The sequence below is a fragment of the Plectropomus leopardus genome, chromosome 22, assembly GCF_026936395.1.
Source record: "Plectropomus leopardus strain MGB_pleo_1.0 chromosome 22, ASM2693639v1, whole genome shotgun sequence".
Taxonomy (NCBI): Eukaryota; Metazoa; Chordata; class Actinopteri; order Perciformes; family Serranidae; genus Plectropomus; species Plectropomus leopardus.
In genome coordinates this window covers 22,008,680-22,032,468 of record NC_142197.1, presented here as the reverse complement: position 1 = coordinate 22,032,468, position 23,789 = coordinate 22,008,680, and the positions used below count along the sequence as shown (strand labels likewise).

General features: G+C 40.4%; 1 protein-coding gene across 7 annotated transcripts in view; it reads left to right on the top strand.

The window, feature by feature from the left end:
- The first annotated feature begins 13,129 nt into the window (after nucleotides 1–13,129).
- The window catches only part of nav3 (neuron navigator 3), a 252,680-nt gene continuing 242,020 nt past the window's right edge, over nucleotides 13,130–23,789 (top strand). For 6 of the 7 annotated variants that reach the window (XM_088072951.1, XM_088072948.1, XM_088072946.1 and 3 more), the window contains exon 1: nucleotides 13,130–13,584. In XM_088072951.1, coding sequence (XP_087929077.1) covers nucleotides 13,324–13,584 — 261 coding nt within the window. In that variant the 5' untranslated portion in view covers nucleotides 13,130–13,323. The remainder of the gene's footprint in view (nucleotides 13,585–23,789) is intronic. The other variant, XM_088072947.1, reaches the window with a different exon arrangement.

The window sequence follows — 23,789 nt, the reverse complement described above, 5'->3', positions numbered from 1 at the left end:
TGCCATCGGTCTGTGAGTTTCTGCTCACTAAACCAGTGCCACAAATGCTGCGCAAATTACAAAAGAAGCGCTCCCTCAAGATTTAAAAGTTCTCAACAATTTTGCAGTTGTAGATCTGGGTCTAGATAGTATGGACTTTTGGTCTGGACCCAAGTGATGAAGATGGACAGCATGTTAACAAGGGGGATTCTAAGGAATAGATGGTTTTTTAGAAAAAAAAAATGTAATGTGATGAACAGAGATGCGTTTTAGGGTTTAATCAATGCCAGGTAAGAAATTTTAAAAGCTTTGATTAAATTATTGTACTTGCATTGAACTGACTAGAATTTGCACATAGGTTTGTATTTTAGACCCCCAGAATAAAACTTGTTATCACTCTGAATACAGCATGATAAAACTGTCCTCAGTAATGCGCCGATAGCAGAGGTGGTGAGAGGACTGTTGAGAGGGTCTTCCTGCTGGCTGATGCACAGTTTCCTGCAGTCTGTCTCCTGTGGAGCTGAGTGGCCGTGACCTATGAGCTGAGTTTGTCCTCATCGTTTCTCCTGATTCTCAGGTGGATGTTGAAACTTTTCAACATGTGCTTTACCAAATTGGTTCAGTTGTCAGCATATCATAATGCTTATGTGCAGAAACCTCAGTGCAGGAAGAGGGGCTGTATATACGGTATATGCTGTTATGGAGATCTTGTAGTCTGGAATAACAAACAGGTGTCAGTAGGGTGAATTCTTGTTTGTGGTGTTTGATGGAGTCATGTTTTATTTGGAGGCTCCATATTTTTGGATATTGTCACAGATGAATGCACTTTTTCAGCTGATGGTGCAATCAAATATTTTCAATTCCATATCCTTGCAGACTTGTAAAGGAAAAGAAATAAAGACAATATTTGACAAGTATACATGGAAAAATGAAAGCAGTCAGTGCAACTTTTCCATGACTTTCAAGCAAGTTGACACTCTTCATGTGATGATTATGAATGATCAAGTCAGTTTGTAAAGGACTGAAATGTGGTTCAGATATTGTAGAATCAGAAACTATCAAAAACCATGGTATTGTTAGAATCATGTATATCAGGAGCTGAATAACCACGTTTCTATGTTCCATAGTTCCAGTGTCAGAACTCGAATATGAACAAAACCAGTCTAAAACTAAAAGCCAGGATGCTGGTTTGTTGTCAGTCATGCTATTTCTTTGTTTGCAAGGGGTTAACAATACTAAAGACATGCCTCTGCATCATAAGATAATAATTTCCCCTCAAAACAATGTGAAGACAGTTTCACTTTATTGTTGTTGCTTTTTGGGATCTCTGCCTGTAGCCACTGTAGCCTAAAATTTCATCCTGCAAATTCATCCTTTATGTGATGACTGCTGTGCTTGACCTGTCATGTGAAAATATAATTCACTAACAATAGAAATAAGTGCGCCAACATCCATGACATATCAGTTTAGTATCATACTTGGCATAGGATGACACTGAAGTAGTTGAGGCTGGTGCCACATTGTCTCGGTTGGGTTTGTTGCCATTTCTTTCAATTTGCAGAACAGCAATGCAATTTAATCACTTATTGATGTCCGTTGTCATGTCTAACAGCCACTGCTTTAAGTTGTGGTGCCATCAGCGTCATCAGGGTTAGCTTTATCAGTATAGTTTGTAAATTACATCCTGGTGACCCTGATAATACACATAATGATTGCCTACAGTAGATCTCATTCTTTTCAATCGTTAAAGTATACCAGTACTTGTACAATTCTTTTGTATTTAGTAAATATATGTGCTTTACAGAGGGAATTAACATATTGACAGACACAGCAGGAGTAGTGTTATAAATAGAACAAAATTATGTCCTAACCTGGATTTCTTTCAACTTTTTTAAAAAAAATTATGATTTTACAATTGGCTCAATTTTATTTTCTAATGCAGTAGTTTAGGGCACATGTCCCTGATTATCATGGTCTCAATCCCAACTTGACAACAATTGTTTAGTGGATTTCATTTGATTTGGCTTATTTCAAAAAAAAAAAAAAGATAGAGAAATGATTTTCCAAATAAGCAGATAAAAAAAGTAATATTGACAGACAATGAAAAACATAAAGCAAAATAAATGGTCACAAACACATGATGACCTGGTTTCCGTATTCCAAAAGGAGTGAGAAGAAGTATAAACTTATTTAATCCCTACCATTACCATAAATAATTGAATATTAATTAACCAGCTTCCTCACTAATTTAAACCAGGGCATCAAATACTGATGGACTGAGGCACCTTTAGCGTTGGTATGAGACACACTGGGCGCTGTCATTTTCAAACATTTGTAAACCTAAAAATGAAATAAACCTGCTTTGGAATTTTATTTTGAAAAGAGACACGCATTTAACAAGTGGAAACTGTCCTTTTCTTCTGAAAACATAGGTTTGTTTTGAAAAGAAGGTGCATGTAAGAAGTGTAACTTGACAAGCCGTCGATGAGCATCCAAAAGTGAGACTAGAGGGGTCCCTAGAGCATCACAGATTGACATGTAGGGCCACTGACCAAGCGTTAGTAATTGACAAGCTGGAAATAAGTGTGTTGCCCTCACAGCAATGCTGTCCAGAGAGGAGCTATGAAGTTCTTTCTTGGGGTGCATGAATATGAATAGAGTGCAAAGTGTACTGTTGAAGGGGAGTCATGTCTTAGAAAGCAGAGTTGTGAAATAGTGCAGCTGTGGAACATTGCCCAGTTGTAGAGGAAAGGCAGACCATAAAGATCCTTAACAGGGATATGAACACACTAGAGAAGTTGTTGCAATTTTTCTTTTCTGATTTCAATTTTTATTTTCGGGACCGATTTGCTGTGTAATATAAATACAGTCAGACAAAAACTACTGAAGATCCATCAGGAACGATGCAAGAATGAGATTTGGAATCAAATAAAAGATGATTGATTTACAAAGCAATGCATTAAATGTAATTTACATAGAGAAGATGGGCTCGAGGAAATGAGGCGATTTTATTAGGGAGGAAAATTGAATGTTCCCTTTTCAAATATATGGTCTCTATATTATGACTGATTATGTGGCTGTACTAGTTGTTGATGCTGTGTGGTGGCTTGTAAACCGATGATGTCTGGGCTGGGCGCTATATGATGCAGGACACTTTAACCCTCTGAAACCTGGATCGACATCAGTTTTCTTGTACTGCGTTCAGACCCCTTTCACGTGCATTTAAACCTTTAAAATCTGAGAAGATTTGTTTAATTTCTTTCAAAAACACAGTGGAAAAAATAGTGAGCAGTTCGTAATGTTGTAATGTGACGTTCTGCAAACTGAAAACAAAAAGATTAAATAAACAAACAAGGGAAATTATCAGAAAACTATGTCTATAATTTTCTTAATTATTTATTCAGAATTATGCTTCAGAAAAAAATATAACTTTCTTGAGATAATTTCCTTTCCTTCTTTCCTTTACCTGTGTTTCTTTGTTGTGTTTTCGGGTACATTTTTACTATTTTCTTGTTATTTTTGGGGCCATTGCTTATTAAGTTCCTTGTTGCCTACCATTTTTTTTTTTATTTTGAAAGAAATCAAGCCAATTTGCTCAGGTTTTAAAGGGTTAATAAACAAACCAATCAATCAAAAGATCTGGGGCAGTGGGGAAACAAGTATAACTAAACGGTCAAAATCAATATCAGGCAAATACATTGATTAATTATTTTCTGAAAGCTTTTATTATTGCGGAAGTAGGTCTAGTCTTAACCATAAGTCTTGTTGTTGTGCCCTCTCTTGGGCAGCAGCCTCCTCCGGCAGCACTCCAGCACAGCTCACCCACTTTAAGACAGCTCTCCATCGCCTCTTCTGCTTGTTGTTTTTGAGGGGAGAGTCCCATTCAGCACTTCTGGACTTTATCAACTCCAGCTGTGAAATCTAAGATTCGCCGAGGACATGAGTCTTTCACAAGAGGGGAAACATCGGGATGTGGGGTGAATTTGGGGAAAACCAAAGCGAATCACAAGAAAAAGGAATGCAGTGGTCGTTAATGGGATCGATTTACGCCAACTGGGCTGCAAAGAATGAAAGTCAATGGCCTTTGCAATTTGTCAAGTGTAAAAGTGTAGTGTTTTTTTTTTACTGAGGGGAAGCGAGGAAAGCTTTGACAGAGGAGACTATAAAGTGATGTTTTGTGATGGAAGGGTGAGCTGGGTGTTTGTATTTGACAGGACAAGGAGCAGTTGTCATAATGTGAAGTAGCCGACTTTGAGGTACTCTTCTACTTAAAATGTCACACAAACTGTCTCTGTATGGGAGATTTTCTCTCTATAATAGAAGCCTGTCATTGAAAAACTGGAGAAAGCATCCCAGCATGTAGGGGAAGCTGTTGGCAAATGATGTATTTTCATTCACCTCATCCCCTCCTTGTAGTATCATTTTATCTTCATGTCATAGAACAGGAATGATGTGTTTTGTTTTGTTGTCATTCCTCCAACACAACGGGGTGGAAATCAAAACTAGTGCCAAAGACTCTCCTGACGTTCACAAATATTCTGGTTGTAATTCTGGGTCCAAATTCCGACCCTTAGGTGCCGATTACTTGGCTTGTAATATGAGCTATAGGAGAATTTGATATCATTGCCTGAGGGGAGGATGGAGCAACACAGGGAGAAAATATCCAAGTGATCGGGTGAGAGGCTGAGTTAAGATGTAAATTTAAAAGGAAGCATTCAGGCCACTGATAGATGAGAGAGTGACAGGATAACAGTCGTAAAATGTATGGAGGGAAAATAAGGTTGACTTCTGAAAGTGAAAAGTGAGTTACTTAACTGAAATGAGTTGGTGTGGATACATAAGTGAACATGTGAATGAACGACTAATTGAATGAATTGATGAATTCATCAGTAAATTACTAAATGAGAATGCATATATTAATAAGTCAATCAATGGGAGATTTTAAGCAATTGAAGATGATGGAATGTGAGAGTCAGAATAAAATAGTGAACAAACAAATGAATAATCGAGTGAGTTCACAGGCAGGTAAGTAAAAATGTGCATAAGGGAGTGAACACATACAGTAGAGTTGCACAGCAAAAAGAATAATTTTTGAGCGTCAGTATCCTAATGATCAAATGTTCAAGTAAATAACTGAAACTTATAAATATTGTACTTCACACACTAATGCATTTATCTGTCTGTCTACTGTAGTACCCAGTTACAAAGACAAATATCATGCACTGTAAAAATGCCATATGAAAATCAAACATTTGAATCATCGCTTAGTTCTCAATTTACAGAGACTCTTCAAGTCGAGCAGTCGTTGTGTGTCCCCTCTCTTAATTTGGAGTGTTTTTTTGGCCTGTTTGTTTGTTTGTTTGTTTGCACTACTAGGGACGTTTTGGGCCCCAGATTTTGCTAGAGAGTGAGTACTCCTCACTTTCATGCTGCTCTTTGGCAAAGGCAGCTTTGGACACAGAGGCTTCAGTGGTTCTGGGTCTCTGGCTACTCTACTGGTTATTCTATCAAAAATACTTTTACCTGCTTCCACTACGTAGTACTTTAGGGAACTTTTGAATTCACATAAACTTTGAATAGAATAATATTCTGTCGTGCCATTAGTGGTTTTACTTCAGTTAAGATTTGGATTACTTGTTATTGCCGGTATTGGAGGCACACAGTCAAAAGGCAACCCATTCCATTAACCTCAAGAAAAAAGACAATGCATGTTACCCCACATGTAAGAACAGCATATTATAAATGATTGAAGGATAACCCTGAATCTCTGGCTTGAAACAACAAGATTTGGCCAATAAAACAGGTCACTTTGAATTAACAATACATTATTTACATTCTATAAAATCTATAAAAAGTCACTGAAAATCAATATGAAGATCTGCGATATGACCTCAAGGATGTGGGAATAGAGGAGATCTCCCATGATGCTCTTATGTTTTCGAATGAATGTGTGTTTTTTGCGTGGGTGGTTGACCGCAGAAAAGCCAAAGGTTGACTGAGGAGCAGGAATCTATCTGCGCATCCTGAACCGGAGAGACAGAGAGAGGATGAAAGTGAATGTATGTTTATGTCCTCCCGGGTCACGCTTGATGTATGTTAATGGCTCATGCCTGTGTTCACTGAGCCGCCCTGCATACCTCCATGTGCTCAGGCACCTCTTTGTTGTGCATGTGCCAGCGCCAGCGTTAGTTTGTTTTATTTTCCATGTTGTCTGACGTGCGGTTGACTGATAGCATTCAGAGTGCTGACACGTCCAGGTGCGTGACTATCTCGCCAACCTCCCGGGGGGATGTGTTTATACTCTGCGTGTGATCTTGTGTGTTTATGTGTGTGTGTGTGCATGCCGGGAGGGTAGAAGGTGTTTGACCCCTCTTATCTGCAGCACCCCGGGCGTGTTTGTTTTCACAGCCACAGCACAACCTCAGCGCTGACGTTATGTGACCCTGGGCGGTATCTTTCATATAAACCCCACACACATCCCCCATCCACCCACTGCCTGGAACAGATAATAAACACATGACTTTATTGATTCCATAAGCCAGAAATATTTGCTATTCCTACTTTCTCAACTGTTATTAGACTTGTTTTGTTTTCCAATAGCAACCAAACCACAGAACGCTGACATGAATATCACAAAGGTGGCATCAAACTCAACCAGGAGGGACACATTCTAAGGGGATACATCATTTTATAATGGGGATGTTTGAGGTATCTGTCAATTGTCTGTGCATTACTTACACTTGATCAATATAGTTTAAGTTTAAGAATATTTTCAATGCTTCACTTTACCTTCAGACAGGTTTTTTTCAATGGGAAACTGAAGCGGTTGTAACGCTCTCTTTGAAGCCAGACTCCGTCAAGAAAAATTTAACATCGCTGTTTCCCAACAGTTGTTTTGTGTCATTCAGAATTCAGAATTAGGAGTCTGGTGAGTCTGGTGGCTTCGATGACAGTATAAATGGTATAATCCGTATCCGTATAAATCCCCATCAGAATGGGCTGTCTGATGTAAAGGCAAAGCATTTTCAATATAGCATACACTTGAACTGTTATAGATTTATTTAGGTCAAACTTTTCTTATGTTGTTAAACATTGCCCCATCCACAGCAGTATATTCATAAGCTTCCTGCCACTTCTCCAGACAGGGTGCTGACAGACCTCTACAGTATGTTAAACACTGTCTATGGATGAGTACAACCCGACTTCAAAATATCCAAACTATCCCTTTAAAACACAGATACTGTCATTTTGAAGGAGGACTTTGTGTACCCAATTACACACAGTGCTGAATTATTGTGTCAGAAGCTGCCTGTGGAGAGCAGCACTTAGCAAGCGTGTCAACTTCCCAGCTTTCATCCAGCCCTCCTTGACCGCCACCTCCTGCATCCCTTCAGCTGGAATGTGTTCCCTCTCCACCACATATTTAGTGGTAATTTTTTACCGGAAACCTAGAATAGGCTTTGCTGGGCAGTCTACACAGGAATAGTCACCGGAGCTTAAATTTAGGTGCGGTGAAGTCTTTTTCATGTCTTTGCCAGAATGAGACGAAGGCATTTTAACTAGAGGTTATCTTCAGTTCTTGTGAAAGCGCCTTTGACTTTTACCATTCAGATGCACACAGATGAAAATGTTCAGAATTTTACATATCAATTCAGTGTTTAAAAAAAAACTGCGTATCCCTTTTTTAAATCATTCTGTGTCCCCTCTCTTAATTTGGAGGTTTTGCGGGTCTGTGTACACAGCTCAGGTAGAACTTGTCATGAGGTTTTTTTTTCCTCTGCAGCAGTTTTTGGAGTTTGAGTGACCCGGTGGGTAATTGTTCTGTTGATCCAGTCAGAGCCGATCAGATTAGATCATTAGATAAGGAGCAAAATTTTAGACCCAGTGCAATGAATGGTCAAGTTTCACTTTCACTGTGCTTTGCATTCTGCTGCTCCGTCTGTGCCCAGGGTACGCTCTGTGTTCTAGGAGCGTGATGTAAACAATAACCCAACGTTAGCCTATATATATTCCAGTAGCGCTCCAAATGAACGGTCCAGCTCCCAAAATATAAAATCAATATGTGGTGGTGGACGTTTCAATTGCGGCAGACTGCCACAAATAAATAATTGTGTGGGAAACCCTGCAATTAGTTGGATGTTGAGGGGATTGGTTGTGTTCCTATAAATATGTTGAGCAATATCTTCTTTCATTGAAATGCATTTTACATTTTGATAGGAATTACTGCATACTTTGATTTGCTGTGGTATTTTTCTTGTCTTGTTTATAACCAATTGTATAGGTTCTGTTAATAAATGTGACAGTATCTAATCTTTGAATGGACTAGGACTCACTGAGGTAACCCTGACTAAAGCCCTACTGATTGCTTTGCAATCTGGCTGCCACATATCCTGAGATATTCCTGAAGTTACTATATTCCAAAAGTTGAGCAATTCAGCATACAGTGTGAGCACTTAATCACCTCCCAGCAATATCCATTCCAGTCTTCACCTTCACCCCGTCCTCTCCACTTTTCAACCATGACACAGTTGACGTTACACTATTTTTAGAGAAGTGGTCGGCCCTGGCAGCCAAACATAAGGGTTCTGACCTGCCCTTGGCGATGTGTGGGGATGGTAGTGAACCTGAGATGCCTATGTTGACTTTGGATTGCTTCATGGCTGTTAAACGAGGAACTTTCAGCGCTGTATTACAGCAGTGGCCTTTTTACCTGCAGATAGCAGAGACATTTTAACTCCCATTGGGGGAGTTATTTTGCAGCGTAAGATGATTAAATCCCAAAACCGACAAAAACTGGAGAAAAGTGGAGGTTTTCTCAAGATCTCTCTGAGGTTTTGGTGCAAGCTTGTTTCGACTCAGCACCCCCGGGATGGGACCTCGTCAGAGACGGGTTTCCCGACAGTTCCAGGCAAACTTGGACATCCGCCAAAGTGTGCTCTAGTTCGTGCAGCTCGGCAGGCAGCAGCAGTAGAAGGTAGAAGGTTGGACTTGCTCCATTCATTCACGTGGTATCCTGTTGTTTTAGGCTTGTCATGATAGCCCCCGGTGCATGATTGAAAACATGTTGGAGTAGCTGCTATTCTGAGCCAGGGGAAACAGCGTCCCTATTAAGGCAATTGACTGTCAAAGGCATTGAGGCAGTATGAAAGTGAGTAGAAGAGGAAGCAGTGGTGTGTAAAGTAATCATATCGTACTTAACTGATTTCTATGAGGAATATTTGACCGTAACCTTTATGTATAAGTGGGTCTCAGTACGAAAAGCACATGGAGATTCTAGGTCAGGTTTGCGTGTTGTGATTTTCATGGTAAGATCACATTTGTGAGACAAGCCTTGTCCCCCCACCCCCCGCTCTTTTTATTGGATGATGCCGTGTTAAAAAGTTCCGGTTTGCCGTCACACTGCAGTGTGCCCCATCTGATTCCAGCACATCTCCTCGCCTCTCTAAACTGAACCAGATGGAGCCTTTCCATATAAAACTTTCGCTCCCTTTACTGTCTCACACAGACCAGAGAGCCCTTCAAATAAGAGAGGAGGGTTAAAATTGTTACATGTCATATTGTGTCCACTTAATGCAGTCCAAATGCAGTGTGGCTCATCTGTCTCTCACCAAACAAAACATGTGAGAGAAAACATATAGTTCCCAAATCTGTAGTCTTTGAAGAGCTGCTTTCTCACAGATTTTTATCTGTCCCACATTAACCCTGCTCTCCTCTCTCTAATATTGCAACAAAATCTGAACATAACAACACATTTAACCCTTAGAAACATGGGCAAATTTGCTTCACTTCTTTCAAAGAAGGCAATGAGCAACTTAAGAAAAACAGAACCATTAATAAATAAATTAAATTTGAGAGGAAAAAAATAAATGACCTCAAAAACTGTTTGAAAAATTATTAGGATTTTAAAAAATATTTTAAAATATATTATTAAGGTAATCATATATAGAGTTCTCTGATCATTTTTTTACTAGCTTTAACAAAAAATAAATAAATTGCCAAATCTACTAATATCTTGCAATTTTTTACACATTTCTTGACCTTTTTCTCCATGTTTTTGACAGAAATCCAACCAATTTGCGCAGGGATAAAATAATTAAATACATGTAAAAGGTGTCTGAATGCGGCAAAAGAAACGTGATGTCAAAGTTTTAAAGGGTTTACACTGCAAAACTTTGCTGATCAAAATGAGTGCATACAGAGGCTAATGTTCGCAATAGCTGACTGATTATTGGAGGATGTTAAGCTATTTAGTTTATGTCTGTGTTGCTCTGTTTGTGAGAGATGCTGTCAGCCTCCTACTGTCCACACCAGTGTGATTTACACTGCACACTGACCGCAGCTTCTGTTCCTTGTTAAAGAAAAGCAGCCTGAAGCCACTTTTGTGGGCACTTCCAGCAGCTACTCTACTGTAGCTTTCCTCCTGCTTCACCATTTACAATTGGGTTACTTCAGTCAAAATCTTTAACCAAACATTAATAGTGTATTAACTTCAGACTGAAGTCTGAAGAGACCTTTATTCATATTATATATATATATATATATATATATATATATATACATTTAGATATATATCATATCTAAATGTACAACAAAAGGATTAATTCCTCTTATTATACAAAGAACTATACCATCGATATGAATGGAATAGATAGGGTTTAGTATGCCTAGACATGTGACTATATCTAAGGAGAAAAGTGTTTAACTATTCAACACATTAGAAAGTCTGGCCATCATAGAAAGGCATTAGATGTATGGATTTTATGTGGAAATAAGAAAGTGAAAAATAGATATTTAGAGAAATTTTGCAAACTGCTTACTTATTCATGTCCTCACACTTGGACAACTGCTGTGCAAAGTCAATGTAACTTTTCAGAAAGTTACAAAAATTCAGCCCTGCCAACTCCGACATTGGAAAGCTGCAGGGGGAGGATGTTTCAGACACTGTATAACTGTCTGACAAGAACTTTGTTTGAAGTAGAGGTTCACGTTATACAAGTGTTGACAACAATCGTGATATTTAAAACACAAAATATTGATATCATGCTAATAATATAATATTCAAATAGTTCAGTTTAAAAATAATTTCTAATTTCTTTCTATTCTTGCTTCAACTACCTCCACAACATCAACAAAACACACAAACACTTGCAAATGGAAATCAGTCCATGGCAATAGCTGATGCTGCAACTGATGTTGGAAAGAAATAGTGCAAAGGGCAGAGGAAGGCAAGGTGGATGGGTCAAACAAAACAAGACTTTCACCCAGCAGTTTGTGTCCCATGTGAAACCAAAAGTCAGCGTTGTTTTAATGTTACATTACAAAATTTTATAGGCTGTACAATCGTTACACACTGATGTTGCTCACGAGATGTACTTACGTCACGTTACATTATTATTACGTGACAATTGTACTTATTTTAACCCAAATCTTTAACCATAATCTTTTTGTTTTGTTTTGTTTTGTTTTGTTTCAGGGTTTTTTTTATTTCTTATTTTTTTTGTGTGGGACTCATTCACAGCAAGTCCAGGTTTGAATCCAGGGAGTTTGCATCTAGGTGGAGTTTGCATATTCTCTCCCTGTCAGCACGGGCTTTCTGCGGGTTCTCCGTCTTACATTCCAGAGACATGCAGGTCTGGCTAATTGGTGACTCAAAATTACCTGTATGTGTGAATGCCCTGCGAAAGTCTGGAAACCTGTCCACAGTGTCCAGTGATAGCTGGGATAGGCTCCAACCTCCTTCACTTAACAAAGTACAGTTGCCTAAGCGTAAACGTTACCATTTTACAGCACTGACCACAATGTGTTTCAGCTGTGAGATGCTAAAGGGTTGCCTGTGCATCACTATGAAACACCATGGGGTGTGACAAAGCTTTGGTATTTGTCAACCTGGGAATGAGAGTGGGTTGGACATTGTCACACAGTCATTAGTTGGGTAGCTATTACCACAGTGTGTGGCTCCCACCGCCATGATGACAATGAGACACTGTGACCCAACTTGAAAAAAGTTAACTCACCAGTTTGAGAGTCTTTCTAGAGATATCTTGATAATATGTTATTGTGAATTCTTTTGGCCACAATAATTGTGTAGTGAAAATCTGATATCGTGCCAGCCCTTGTCTGAAGGCCCATACACAGTATTACTGAAGGTTTCCAGGCTTCATTAGTGTGTATTGGATCAAACCACGACTGCCAAATACCTATTAAATCTTAAGACTTCTGGCACCTGCTGATGTGCTACTGATCCATAATTTAAAAACTGAGTCGGCACATGCATAATATATTTAGTCACTGCTAAGTATTTCTGAAAAAAAAAGAAATGGCCAGAAAATGTGATATTATTTTGCAATTCAATAAGGCTGTTTTTTTTTTAGGTTTCATTGTTTCCATTCAGGAGGAATTAAGGGAAAGGGAAAGAGTGACTTTGGCCAAGAATTAGTTGCTGTGAGAGAGACCGAATACTGTCTGATCTAAGGCAGCAGCCGCTACAACAGCACGCTCAGCAGAACAAACCAGTTTAGCAACAAAATCTTGCAGTCTGGTACCTGAATGAAATACATTTAAAAAAAAAAAAAAATCTCTCATAGAAACAGCTGAAGGGCTTTCAACAGCTGTTCATACTAGAATTTTCCATGTCTTATTTCAGCCCACAAATGGTCTTTTTTAGATTTCCCTATTTTGAATCAGCTTTTTCCCCTCTCACGTTTGCACTATTTCTCTCATCAAAGGGAGGGGCAGCTCCAGATGTAGACACAGAGAGTGCGTCTATTTCTAGTGTTCAGCGTTAGCGTGAGCAGAGAGAGAGAGAGGTAGAGGGACAGAGAAAGAGGGCTGTTTTGACAGTTGTGTTGGGGAGCGCTGCGCGCGCACACACACACACACACACACACACACACACACACGCACACACACAGTCAGGTCTCAGTAATCACGGTTTTGCCGACTGCTGGTTATACCTTCCAGAGGAGTTCACGCCCCCTTGAACTGTTTTGGCTGACTTTGTGGTCCACTTCTGACAGAGAGAGGGAGAGAGAAGGAGAGTCAGGGAAGGGGAGGGAGGAGTGTTGCTTGTGGGAGGAGAAGGAGGAGGGAATGAACAGGAGGAAGGAGAAGCTTTCTCAGTTTCTGTGAGTCCTGCTTGCTGTAGGCTACAGAATGAGCGCAGTTGCTTTCCTCTCAGTCTGAGAGGCAACTGTTTCTTTTTTTTTTTTTTTTTTTTTTAGTTTTTCCTTCCCGTCCCGAGCCAGACATAAGTAGGACTCACTGCAGATTTCCTTTTCCTTACCGTACTTTTTTTGGACCCCCTCACCCGCTCCTGTGTTATTATTTTCGTGCCTGGGAAGTACCATGCCGGTGGTTGGCGTCGCCTCCAAGCTCAGGCAACCCTCCGCCGTGGGCTCCAAGCCAGTGCATACCGCTCTCCCCATCCCCAGTGCTGTCAGGGCGGCCGCCTCGCAGGGCTACATGGCCCGGCAGCAGGAACTCAGGGCAGGTGAGGGCGCCTCGCTGGGGCTGTCCTGCCAGCTGTCCATCAAGTCCGAGTACCAGCAGGAGAGGACACCTGAAGGGAAGTCCAAAGCTGAAACGGAGGAGAGCAAGATCTGCAAGGTTAGTTTCTCTTTAGTGCATCTGTGCGTGCAGGTGGCATAGTGACACTCCACAGGTGTCAGGGATGAAACAGAATCTTTTGCTCTTAGCGTCTGGCAAACCATCTTCGCCCATCTTGGTTTCAGCAGGTGTCTGTCTCACTCTGAGTCCAGGCACATGGGGATGAGTCATGCTTGCTACGGTGGGATGATGTTGCTGGTTTTTGATCATCAACTAAAAGGGGAAACTAGATGAGTAATGCATCTCTGTCAGCGTATTACCTCATCCTGCTGCCCATTCAGTCTGCTGCTAATCAGAGTGAGTGTGTTTGTGGCAGTAAAGGAGAGTTTAGGGGTTTCAATTGTGTGTTTTTAGTCAAGACTATTTAGATCCGTACCTTGGAAGTGAACCGTGTCTGCTTCTCTATGTGAAGGTAAACTAATACAACAGGTGCTACCTGAGAAGCCCAGAACACTGGTCTGAATACACTCTTTTCTCCTGCTTTTCTTCCAATTCTGTCTCCCAGGTTGGGTAATATTTCGGATAGATTACCGGCACTGCCCCCTCTCTCCCAGAGCATATTCTCAATACCCCCATCTGCGACCAAATGTTGCAGAAGGTTCAAGAGACGCACAGAGCTCATTGTTAAGTAGTTCACCATACCAAACGCAGGCTGTGCCAAGTTCTCTCCTTTTTGCACAAACGCTTGGCTCACTTTCTGAGGCTGCAGCAGAGAAGGCGGGGTAGCTCCGTTCTAAAGGAGGAAGGAGTTTTCAAATCTCCCCGCCAAATACTTTAGCAGCGACTCAGCCCGTCCCACATCCACAACTGTCAGAGCACAAACTGAAACTTTCCTGTTTGGCCAGTTAATCCCTCCTCCCCTCCCTCCCTTTGCCCCTCTTTTCTACCGTTACAAGACTTCCCAACATAGACACACAAAAAAATGACAAGACAAGGGTTAGGGCTACCCTGATTCTTTTTCTAGCTTTCGGACTTTTGATGCCAAACAAAGCTGCTGATTTTCCTCGTGATCTAGAGGAAACGTGTGCCGGAGACATCAAAGCGTGGGTCAGCCTCTAAATCCTCCCAGCTTGTCCGCGGCTGAAATCGCCTGCAGGGTGACTGCGAAAGGGGGGGTTCATCATTAACCTGCTGCTGAACTGGCAACTTCAGCTTGACTTTCAGCTTGTTAACACTACTGCGTTCTTGCAAGACTCCTGCTTGGTCCATTAAAAGGCTCTAATGCGGTGTTTTCTTTTACTCCAAGTTTGAAGAAAATGAAGCTGAAGGGTGATTTGACTTGTGTCAGCATCCATCTCCCATCATATTCTGAAAAAGAAACCCTTGTTGCAGACTTCCCGCAAACCTTTCACCTCAATTTGTGTGTTCGACTTGTTCCTTTCTTAACTTATTTAGCACTCCATTATCTTGAAATGCTGCAAAAATACTTGACTCTGACCTTTGCCCTTGTTATTGTGGGTGCTTTGTGAGATTGGAGTCTTATTCTAGAGTTTCTGGATCGACTAAATTGCCTGAAATGTACATCATACTATAGTCCCTGTCCTTGGAAAGCTCATATGCAGTCAGACCTTTCTTGCCTGCCCCAGCCTGTCGGTGTGGGTGAGGAATGGGTGGTATGGAGGGGGTAATTAGTCTGTCTAATTGTGTTTTGTAGTCCCCTAAGAGCTTTATTCTGCGGGCTTTCAGAGGAGAGAAGGTGGAGTAAACGCTGTCATTACTCCTGCACATTAACCAACACTCCTTGTTTAGTTTGCAGTCCTATCATCAAGCGAGATCAAGCGTAGGACTGTGTGTGTGCAGTGCATGACTGCATTCTTGTTTGGTGCAAAGCGTCACCCCCATATATACAATAGTCAGCATGTACTGGCTTGTTTGCCCGAGGTTAAATGCATCCTAACCTGAATGGTGTTTGCCCAAAGCTCTTTTATTTTAAGAAAATTTCATCTGACAGGTCAATAAAGCGGTTTGACCCCTGACTTATTTATTTATTTATCACTTCTGTGTTATGTTATTGTGGCTGCCGTGCAGAACAACACGCAGTCAGCAAAGCAAAAAGATTGAAACTCCTACATTACCTAAATTATAAGCAGCCAGAAATGCACGAATCAGCATCACAGTACCCCGACATTATTCCTGTGCCAGAAGAACGAACACGACACAAGAGCAAGCAAAACAAATAAGAGGGTTAAGCGCTAAGCGGAGAGGAAGAAGGGATTTGTTTTTTCTTTGGTGTGGTGTTTGCAGAAGAGAGCAGGCCTGATGTTGTTTCGAGCAAAGCCGAAGAGGAAGTCCAAGAGAATCGTGTCCAAATGAATATGAGCCCGGCTGAAACAAATTCGATCCGCAGTTCAGTCTGACACCGAAGGCCCTCCGCTGTGTTTTGGATTGAGAGATTTCACATTTAACAGATGTAGCTGTGGTGGAAGATGTGTGACTGCTGCACCCAGGCTCCATCTAAGAAAATGTGCACAGAACTGATGCATGTTGCTATCGGGCTGTCTAACTGTGTGTAAAGGGCACAGTTAAGCCGCCCAGACAAGGTTAATTTTAGATAGCGTTCAGAATTAGTTGCAGCTCATTTCGGCTCTATTCATATAGTCTGTATGTATTGTGTGATAGATAATCCCTCAGTTGACTGTAGCTAGTTTCGTAGGTGTGTCCACATGTTGTGTCTGTATTTGTGTGTTTCTGTTTGTGCCACTGCAGAACATGAAGCACCAAAAAAAAAGAGAAGTAACAAGATCACAGGCATATTGCTGTACCTTTTGACTGCTTTACTTAATTTTACTGCTTCACATTCTGAAGCCATGGAACACTAGCGTGACTCGCAAATATCTTTAACAATGAACTACAAATTTGTTAAGTTGTTGTCCACTCACAGTGAATAAATCCAGTGATGGCTTAACATTATGCTAACTGCTGACCAGAAGCTCCAAGTTAACAGCATAAACATCAACACCCAAGGCCTGAAGTTTCAGAATAAAAGCACCAGTGGTTCTGCACTGATTTTATTTCAATATAACATTACTTAGTTTAACTTTTAACAGTACTTTTTAAAACCTTCTTACAACATTACTTTATTTAACTTTATTATAACATCACTGTATTTAACTTTATTGGAGAAGTACTTAAACTTTTTGTAAAGGTAATTTAACTTTTTTTTACCTTCACTGTAACAATAATTCATTCAGTAGTTTTATATTTAGTAGTTTAGGGGAGATTTCTAGTTATTGAGATATATATCCTGCATCAGAATATAGCCTTTGTTCCATAATGAGAGATAACTGAAATCATTTTTCCAAAGCACAATGAGATAGTGGCTGAAAATGTGTTTTCTCATTTGTTGTCATCATCTGGGAAAGACATCCTGATGGCATTGCATCAGTTTGAATTTAATGTAGCTCATCACCTTTGTTTGAGTTTTGTCTGACTAACTTTCATGACTGATGGTCATGTTGCACACAGCTCTCACAAGCATTAGCAGGTGGTAGCGTAGACCTGGCGTTTCTTTGGTGCTGTTGTGCAACACCTGCAGTCTTCCTAGGCCTCATATTTTAATCCATCTGATTGTGGGCTGTCAAGGACTCCTATTCCCCCTCCATGATTGAGACAAGTACAAGGCGAGACATTTGCTCTTCCTGTTGTACTCTCTGCTGACACTTCATATCAGTCACTGCCTCTGGCACTGCGGGATGACGAGCTGGAATGAAGAGCTTATCTGACTTGACTGGGCTTTAATGAAGTGTCAGCGCCACCACTACTGATGGGGAATTATCTTGTGCATCAAGAGTTTTGGCAGCTGTCCAAATCACACAGCCCGGCCCAGGGACTTATTTAGGTGGTAATTTGGAGCTGGTCTTGAGGTAGAGCTGAAAATTGCATCACACCTTTTTATTAAATCTACAGTATGGCAGAAGAACAAATGATGATGATTGAATTCATCATTATTCACGTTTGAAGAATTGTGAGTGTTTATCGGATTTATCTTTTTCTCTCCTTGATGCTTCCAAGAAAATGATTTGAGTTAAATGTATTTAATAACCTGTGCCACATTCAATGAAAATGATGTCCCACTTACAGGCTAATCTCTGCCTTTTTTGGTCTTGACCCTGAGAATACAGCCTATTACTGAATCAAGCTCACCAGTATGGTGAAGACTTGGTCGGGTCAGCTTCCAAACACCAATTAGTTTAGCACTTAGAGTCACCACATAGTCCCTGTCACATGCTTGCTTGCTTGCTCTATCCACAAGAGCAAAATGTTTGGGAAACTCAAGTTGTGCCTTCCTTTTACAGATCTCGTAACAACAGTCGTGTTAAAAATACAATAGCTGTACAGCTGCGTAGCCTTCATTTAGGTACTAGAAGCAATTGGGTGCAGAATAAATGCACAAATGTGGTATTTACAACACCAGAAGTACCCACTGTAAACCGAGTCTAAAGTTATCTTTCTCTGCTGTCGGTTTACACCAACTTGCCTTCTCTTGTGTCAACAGAATAGTCATACTCTACATGGTGAATGTGTCTTTATCTCATTGTATACACCAGCCGTGACCGTTGCAGGCTGCTATTTTTGCTTCCCTCTGATGTCAGTGACATGTTATCCCGGAATGCTGCTCCTCAAGAATAAGTACACAAGTGTTTGCCGGAAGTGCGGACGAGTGCCAGACACAGTCACTCAGAAAACAAAAAACATCCTGTTGAATCTCCTTCTGTGTATGTGTTTGTGTGTGTGTGTGTGTGTTTGTGCGTGTGTGTGCGTGTGAGTTTGGTGCGCACATAGTGGAGAATAATATGACAGTCTGTTATTGCATATTTTTCTTGTTTGGTGCATCTCCTGTTCTGGCCTGATAATGCTCTAGGCGACAACATGTGTGGGTTCAAAGATAGGAATTGAGGTGGAGTGCCTCAGGGAATGATGTTGGGGTCCAGCGAGTTTGAGTGAGTGAGTAGAATGCAAACAAACCTCTGCCTCCATCTTTCTCTTTCTCTGGGTGGGCCTGTCACTGAGTGTTTCTCCTGTCTTCTTGCTCTCTCTTTAGCAATTTTTTTTTATTGTTCTTACATTATTTTTTCCAGTTTTTCTGCCCGTGTATGCAGGCAAGGCTTTCATGCAAACAATTTATAAATGATTGCAACTACCCATGCCTTTAAATTCTTTTTAGAGTCACATCTCCCTCAGTAATTCAGGATGTGTAGTATATAATTATGACAAAATTTGAATGAAATGAAAAAAATGAATACACATAGACTTGCATGACTGGATAATACCATCCATGTAGGGTTGCATGTAGCCTTTAACTCTTTAAAACCTGAGCAAATTGGCTTTATTTTTTGAATGGCAGTGAGCAACAAAAGAAGAAATAAACAAAAAATGAGAAATAAATGAGTAGAAAGTAAAAGAAAATGACCTGAAAATAAAAAATAAAAACAGAAGATGAAAAAAGATGAAATTACATCAGTGCTTAAATTATAATAATTACATAACATAATTAAAATATGTAATTATAGTAATAGACATGATAATAGAAGTTGTTCATTGCCTTTTTTTCTTTTCTTTTTTTACCATGTTTATAAAAAACAATCACACCAATTTGCTCAGAGTTAAAATGTTTAAATACTTGTGGAAGGCATCTGAAAGCAGCACGAGAAAAGTGATGTTGCTCCAGGTTTTATAGGGTTAACATTTAGAGTGCAAATGCATTTTGTACATAAAACCAAACAGACCGCTTTTATTATATTCATATGCATGAGAGACATTTGCACTTATTATTGCCATCACAGTCACTCACAATCAACATTTATGTTTATTAGCTCCATTACATGGACATTTGCATGTGTTTTGACCTCAACATTTGGAGTGATGTAAAGGAAGAATATTAAAAGGAAACTTGTGGAAAATTAGATAATTTGTCTACAAGTCATCTGAACCATATTTAACCACAATTTTAGCAATCATGCATTTATGGTTTTGTCCTGCACGCTAGTGGTCAAAGCATGCTCTCTCTGGCTCTCTCTCGCTCTTCCCCCCTCAAGTGGCTCTGACAGTGCTGAAACAACAGACAGAACAGAGGGGGCCAACTTGTTCCAGCAGAGGGAGGGGGGCGTTTGGATAGGATGGGTCTGAACGTGTCTTAGTCATGGGTGGTCTGACTCGCCGTGTGCCGGACTCCATATCTGGAAGACAAGTCGTGAGGGAGGTGTGAACGCTAACAAGAGCGGCACTGCTATATTTGTACTTCTTCCAGCCAGCGAGGTCGGGGAGTGATCCTCCAAACACTCTGTGTCATGGTTCTGGAGTGGTTGTTAGGCTCTCATTGATTCTAAATTGCATTCTTGAAAAGGGAACCACAACTTCTTGAACTTAAGTATAGAATGACATGAGAGTTGGCATGAAAATTGCCTTGGTTGAAACCGCTGACACGCATAACAAAAGGATGCAGGCCTAGTTTTTTATTGCAGTTTTTGTCATGTTCTTGCTGCAGTTTGTCCTTGCAACTTTGGTAGCATTTGGAGTACGAAGGTCAACAGTCTGTGGTCTGTTCAACCTATCAGAAATAATGTGCTAACAGGGGAGTCCACCCCAGCTTTCTTGGCTGATCCAAGTAGGAAACATGGCAGTGACTTTTGGTCTAACACATGATTTTTGAACCATGAGATTATCAAATTAAAGACAAGTCAAAAATCAGATTAGGTTAGCATATGCTGCAGCTGAATAACTACCACTAATGTGATTCACTCACGTTTTTTTTTTTTTTTTTGCATCACTCTGTCCACTTCTGCACCCCCCGCCTCCCCACTGCTGAGATTCCTTAATGACCCCTGGGTCGGAATCGGGAAAATATTTGAGACAATATTATGCTTTCCAACGCTCTCTCTCTTTCCCTCCTTCTCCCTGTGCTTTTTGTCTCACACACTGTATTTCATTGCCTTCCGTGCCGCAGGGAGTCTGCTGTCGGCCGCCGTGTTTAAATCTTGGAGTGAGAACACACAGAGCGGCTGGTGTTTACAGTACGGCCACACCGGTTAAAAATACCCTCCCCTGGAAGTACAGTCATAGTGCGTTCCTTCCAAAACACCAAGAAAAATAAAACTCAGTGCAAAACAAGTTCATGTACATGAGAGCAGCAGGGGAACATTTTTAGGTAGAAACTCACGAAGAAGCCCATGGTAGCTCAGGCTTCTTTCTTGTTTAACAAAGGTATAATTAGCAAATATTGGCACTTTTCAATGGTGCCAATGGCGCTTTTGTATTAAAGAAAAATAGTATTTAAACCTCTGACACTTCAGCGAAGTGATTTGATTACTTCTGAAAATATTGCTGAAAAGGTAACAAGCAACTTGACAAGAGAAGTCCCACAGATTGCACGAAATCAGGGAAAGGTGACAACAAAATTACATGAAAATTATTTTTCTAAAAGACAGAAAGAGAAAGATTAAGAAATTACTAAAGTTAATAATTTAAAAAGTTAATAAAAATGTGGAAATGTTCAGAAAACTATATTATAATGTGATTATTGTAATGATTATTAAAAATTGTATCTATATAATTTGTGTCTTAACTGTAATTTACTTTTTTAAAACTTTTTTTCTTTATTTTTCTTTGGTGAATTTCTTGTAATTTCCTTGTAGCTCCTAACTTGTAACTTATTGTATTTTTGAATGAAATCTATCCAATTTGCTCAGGTTTCAAAGGGTTAAGCAACAGAGTTACAGCTATTAGAAAAATCAAAAATGTAAATTACTCTAAGATACTTAGGTGGGCTGTATGTTTGCTTTCACAGTGGCTTGCACCTGGGTTTTTAGGTCTCCACACACACTCTCGCCCTAGGCTCCATAATTCAACAAATAAGGAAGATTACAGTCAACAAAACCTCCCAGCGCCCTGTTATTGTGTCCTTATATTCAGAGCTTTTTCTCTGATGTTTCCAACTCTGTCTTTGCGAGGTTGTGGCTCTGATTGCAGGGAAGAGTGCACGTGTGTGGAAGAAAGTTGCCCTGCTCTTATGAAAAGGCTGATTTGGCACCAGCAGCACATACAAACACATGCACGCACACGCTTGCTCCAGGCTTTCTGCTAGTTCAAAGGTAGGCTTGCTAAATGATCCAAGAGAAGGACGGTTCTCTTGTTAGTGGTTTAATGCCATAAAAGAAGAAAGGCAAACATGGAGAAGCAAAAGGAGCATGCATTAGAGATAAAGACACACTTTTTTAAACATATTACATGCAATGTATTGATCCTCTTGCTTATGTTTAAGAAACATTAGCAGGATATGTGACTGTAGATGAAGAGGAGCATTGAAACCTGCCAAGACAATGCACAATGAACGTGATATCTTGAGAATACGTTGTGGGAGATTTTTCAAATTTGGCACAAACATTTTGGCGCTTTGGAGACGTGTGTGAAGCATCCATGTTTTCACAGACATGGAGGTGAACTGTAAGTGCAACTTGACTGGTGCGTAAAGACATACAACCATAAGGTAGAAATATTTCTAATGGCAACAGTCTTTTGGCGCTCTTCTGTGTTTGAATTGTCCTCATGCACAGCACTTCAGCCACCTGATGCTCGTATAAGGTTACTATGAGGTCAACAGAGAGAGGCACCAACACACATACACACACAGGGGATGTTTTCAGTGCATAGAGGTGGCAGATCATCTTTACCTCCACCTCAGATTTCCCCCCATTTGTCTCTCTTCAGCTGTCTGTCAGCGGCCTCTCTGTCTGCCGTGTTTTCTTAGCGTCCTCTCCTCTTCGTCCTTTATTCTCCCCCAATCCCTTCTTTTCACATCTTCCCAGCACTTCTTTTTTTCCACTCCGTCTCCTGTCACTGTCTTTCTGCTCTTTCCCATTCCCAGCATTCCTCTCTGAGTCCTTCGCTGGCCTCCTTTTTCTGTCTCTCCTCACTGGAGCCGTTCTCTAATTCCACTCCCTCCAACTCACTTACTGGTATTTTCCTTTGACCTTTACCCCCCCCCCCCCCTTCTCTTTGTCATATTCTTTTTTTCCATCCTTCCTCCCCTATCATCTTTTCCTTCACCTCTCTCTCTCTCTCTCTTCTTTCTCTGTCTATCTTTTCCTCTGTGATATTCATAATGAGAAAAGCAGTAGGAGAGAGTTAACACACACCTGGCCCAGTTCTGTCTCTCCAGCTGTCACAGATAACCTTTCCTCCGCTAAACGAATAGGTCACCCCTCTCTTCTCTTCTCTTCTCTTCTCTTCTCTTCTCTTCTCTTCTCTTCTCTTCTCCTCTCCTCTCCTCTCCTCTCCTCTCTTCTCTTCTCTTCTCTTCTCTTCTCTTCTCTTCTCTATCACTTTTCTATCTTTATTTCTGCAGCTTGACTAACCATGACGTACACATCTGTAAGAAAATCTGAAGAAAACCACAACAATCGTGTCAAAAGTGTCGGACCGTGCATGGCCAGAGAGCAAACATCCTAACATATCCTATAACACATGCTAACATGGGCCCTCACTGTGTGGATGTGTTGTTGTTAGGTATGCACGAAGAATGATTGCTGATGTTATGAGTCAAGCAAGTGGTCTCTGTGGTATTGACTCACGGCTTACGCAGCAGCAGCAGTGGATCACTTACTATCACCATGATTACTGTGTTTCTCTGCACTTCCGAGGCAGCTGGGACATAAATGGGTGCTCTGGGAAATGACTTTTATACAAATATATACAGTTAAATGTGCAGACTAATAGTGCACTTATGGGCTTAAGGAGCAGAACTATTTTTTACCCAGATTTAATGTCTCCATGCTGTTATACATTGCTGTTTCCTGCACTCAGTCTGACTAACTCACTGAAATTTATCGTTAAACAATCACGCCCCTCAGCGTGTAATATTGACACCAAAGACACCCTTTAGCATCGAAATTGTAAAAGTTGTCCTGTGCTTCGCAATGGGGCCAAAGGGCGTGACAAAGACAACGTTGGAATGAGAACAGGTTGCATGAAGCAAGCAAAGAACAGAACCTGTCTCCAGTCATAGAAAGTGAAGAAAAAAATAGAGAGAAAACTCAGATAAGCTGCTTTTGCACCACAGTCCTTCAAAGTGAAAATTACAACAGATGTTTTTTTTTTTTTTTTTTAATTCTTTAAATATTTATACTGGTTTATTAAAAGTCTTATCATTTTTATATATGTATATAAATAAATTGGTCCAGTTTTTAGTTTATATTTGAATTGTGAAATAC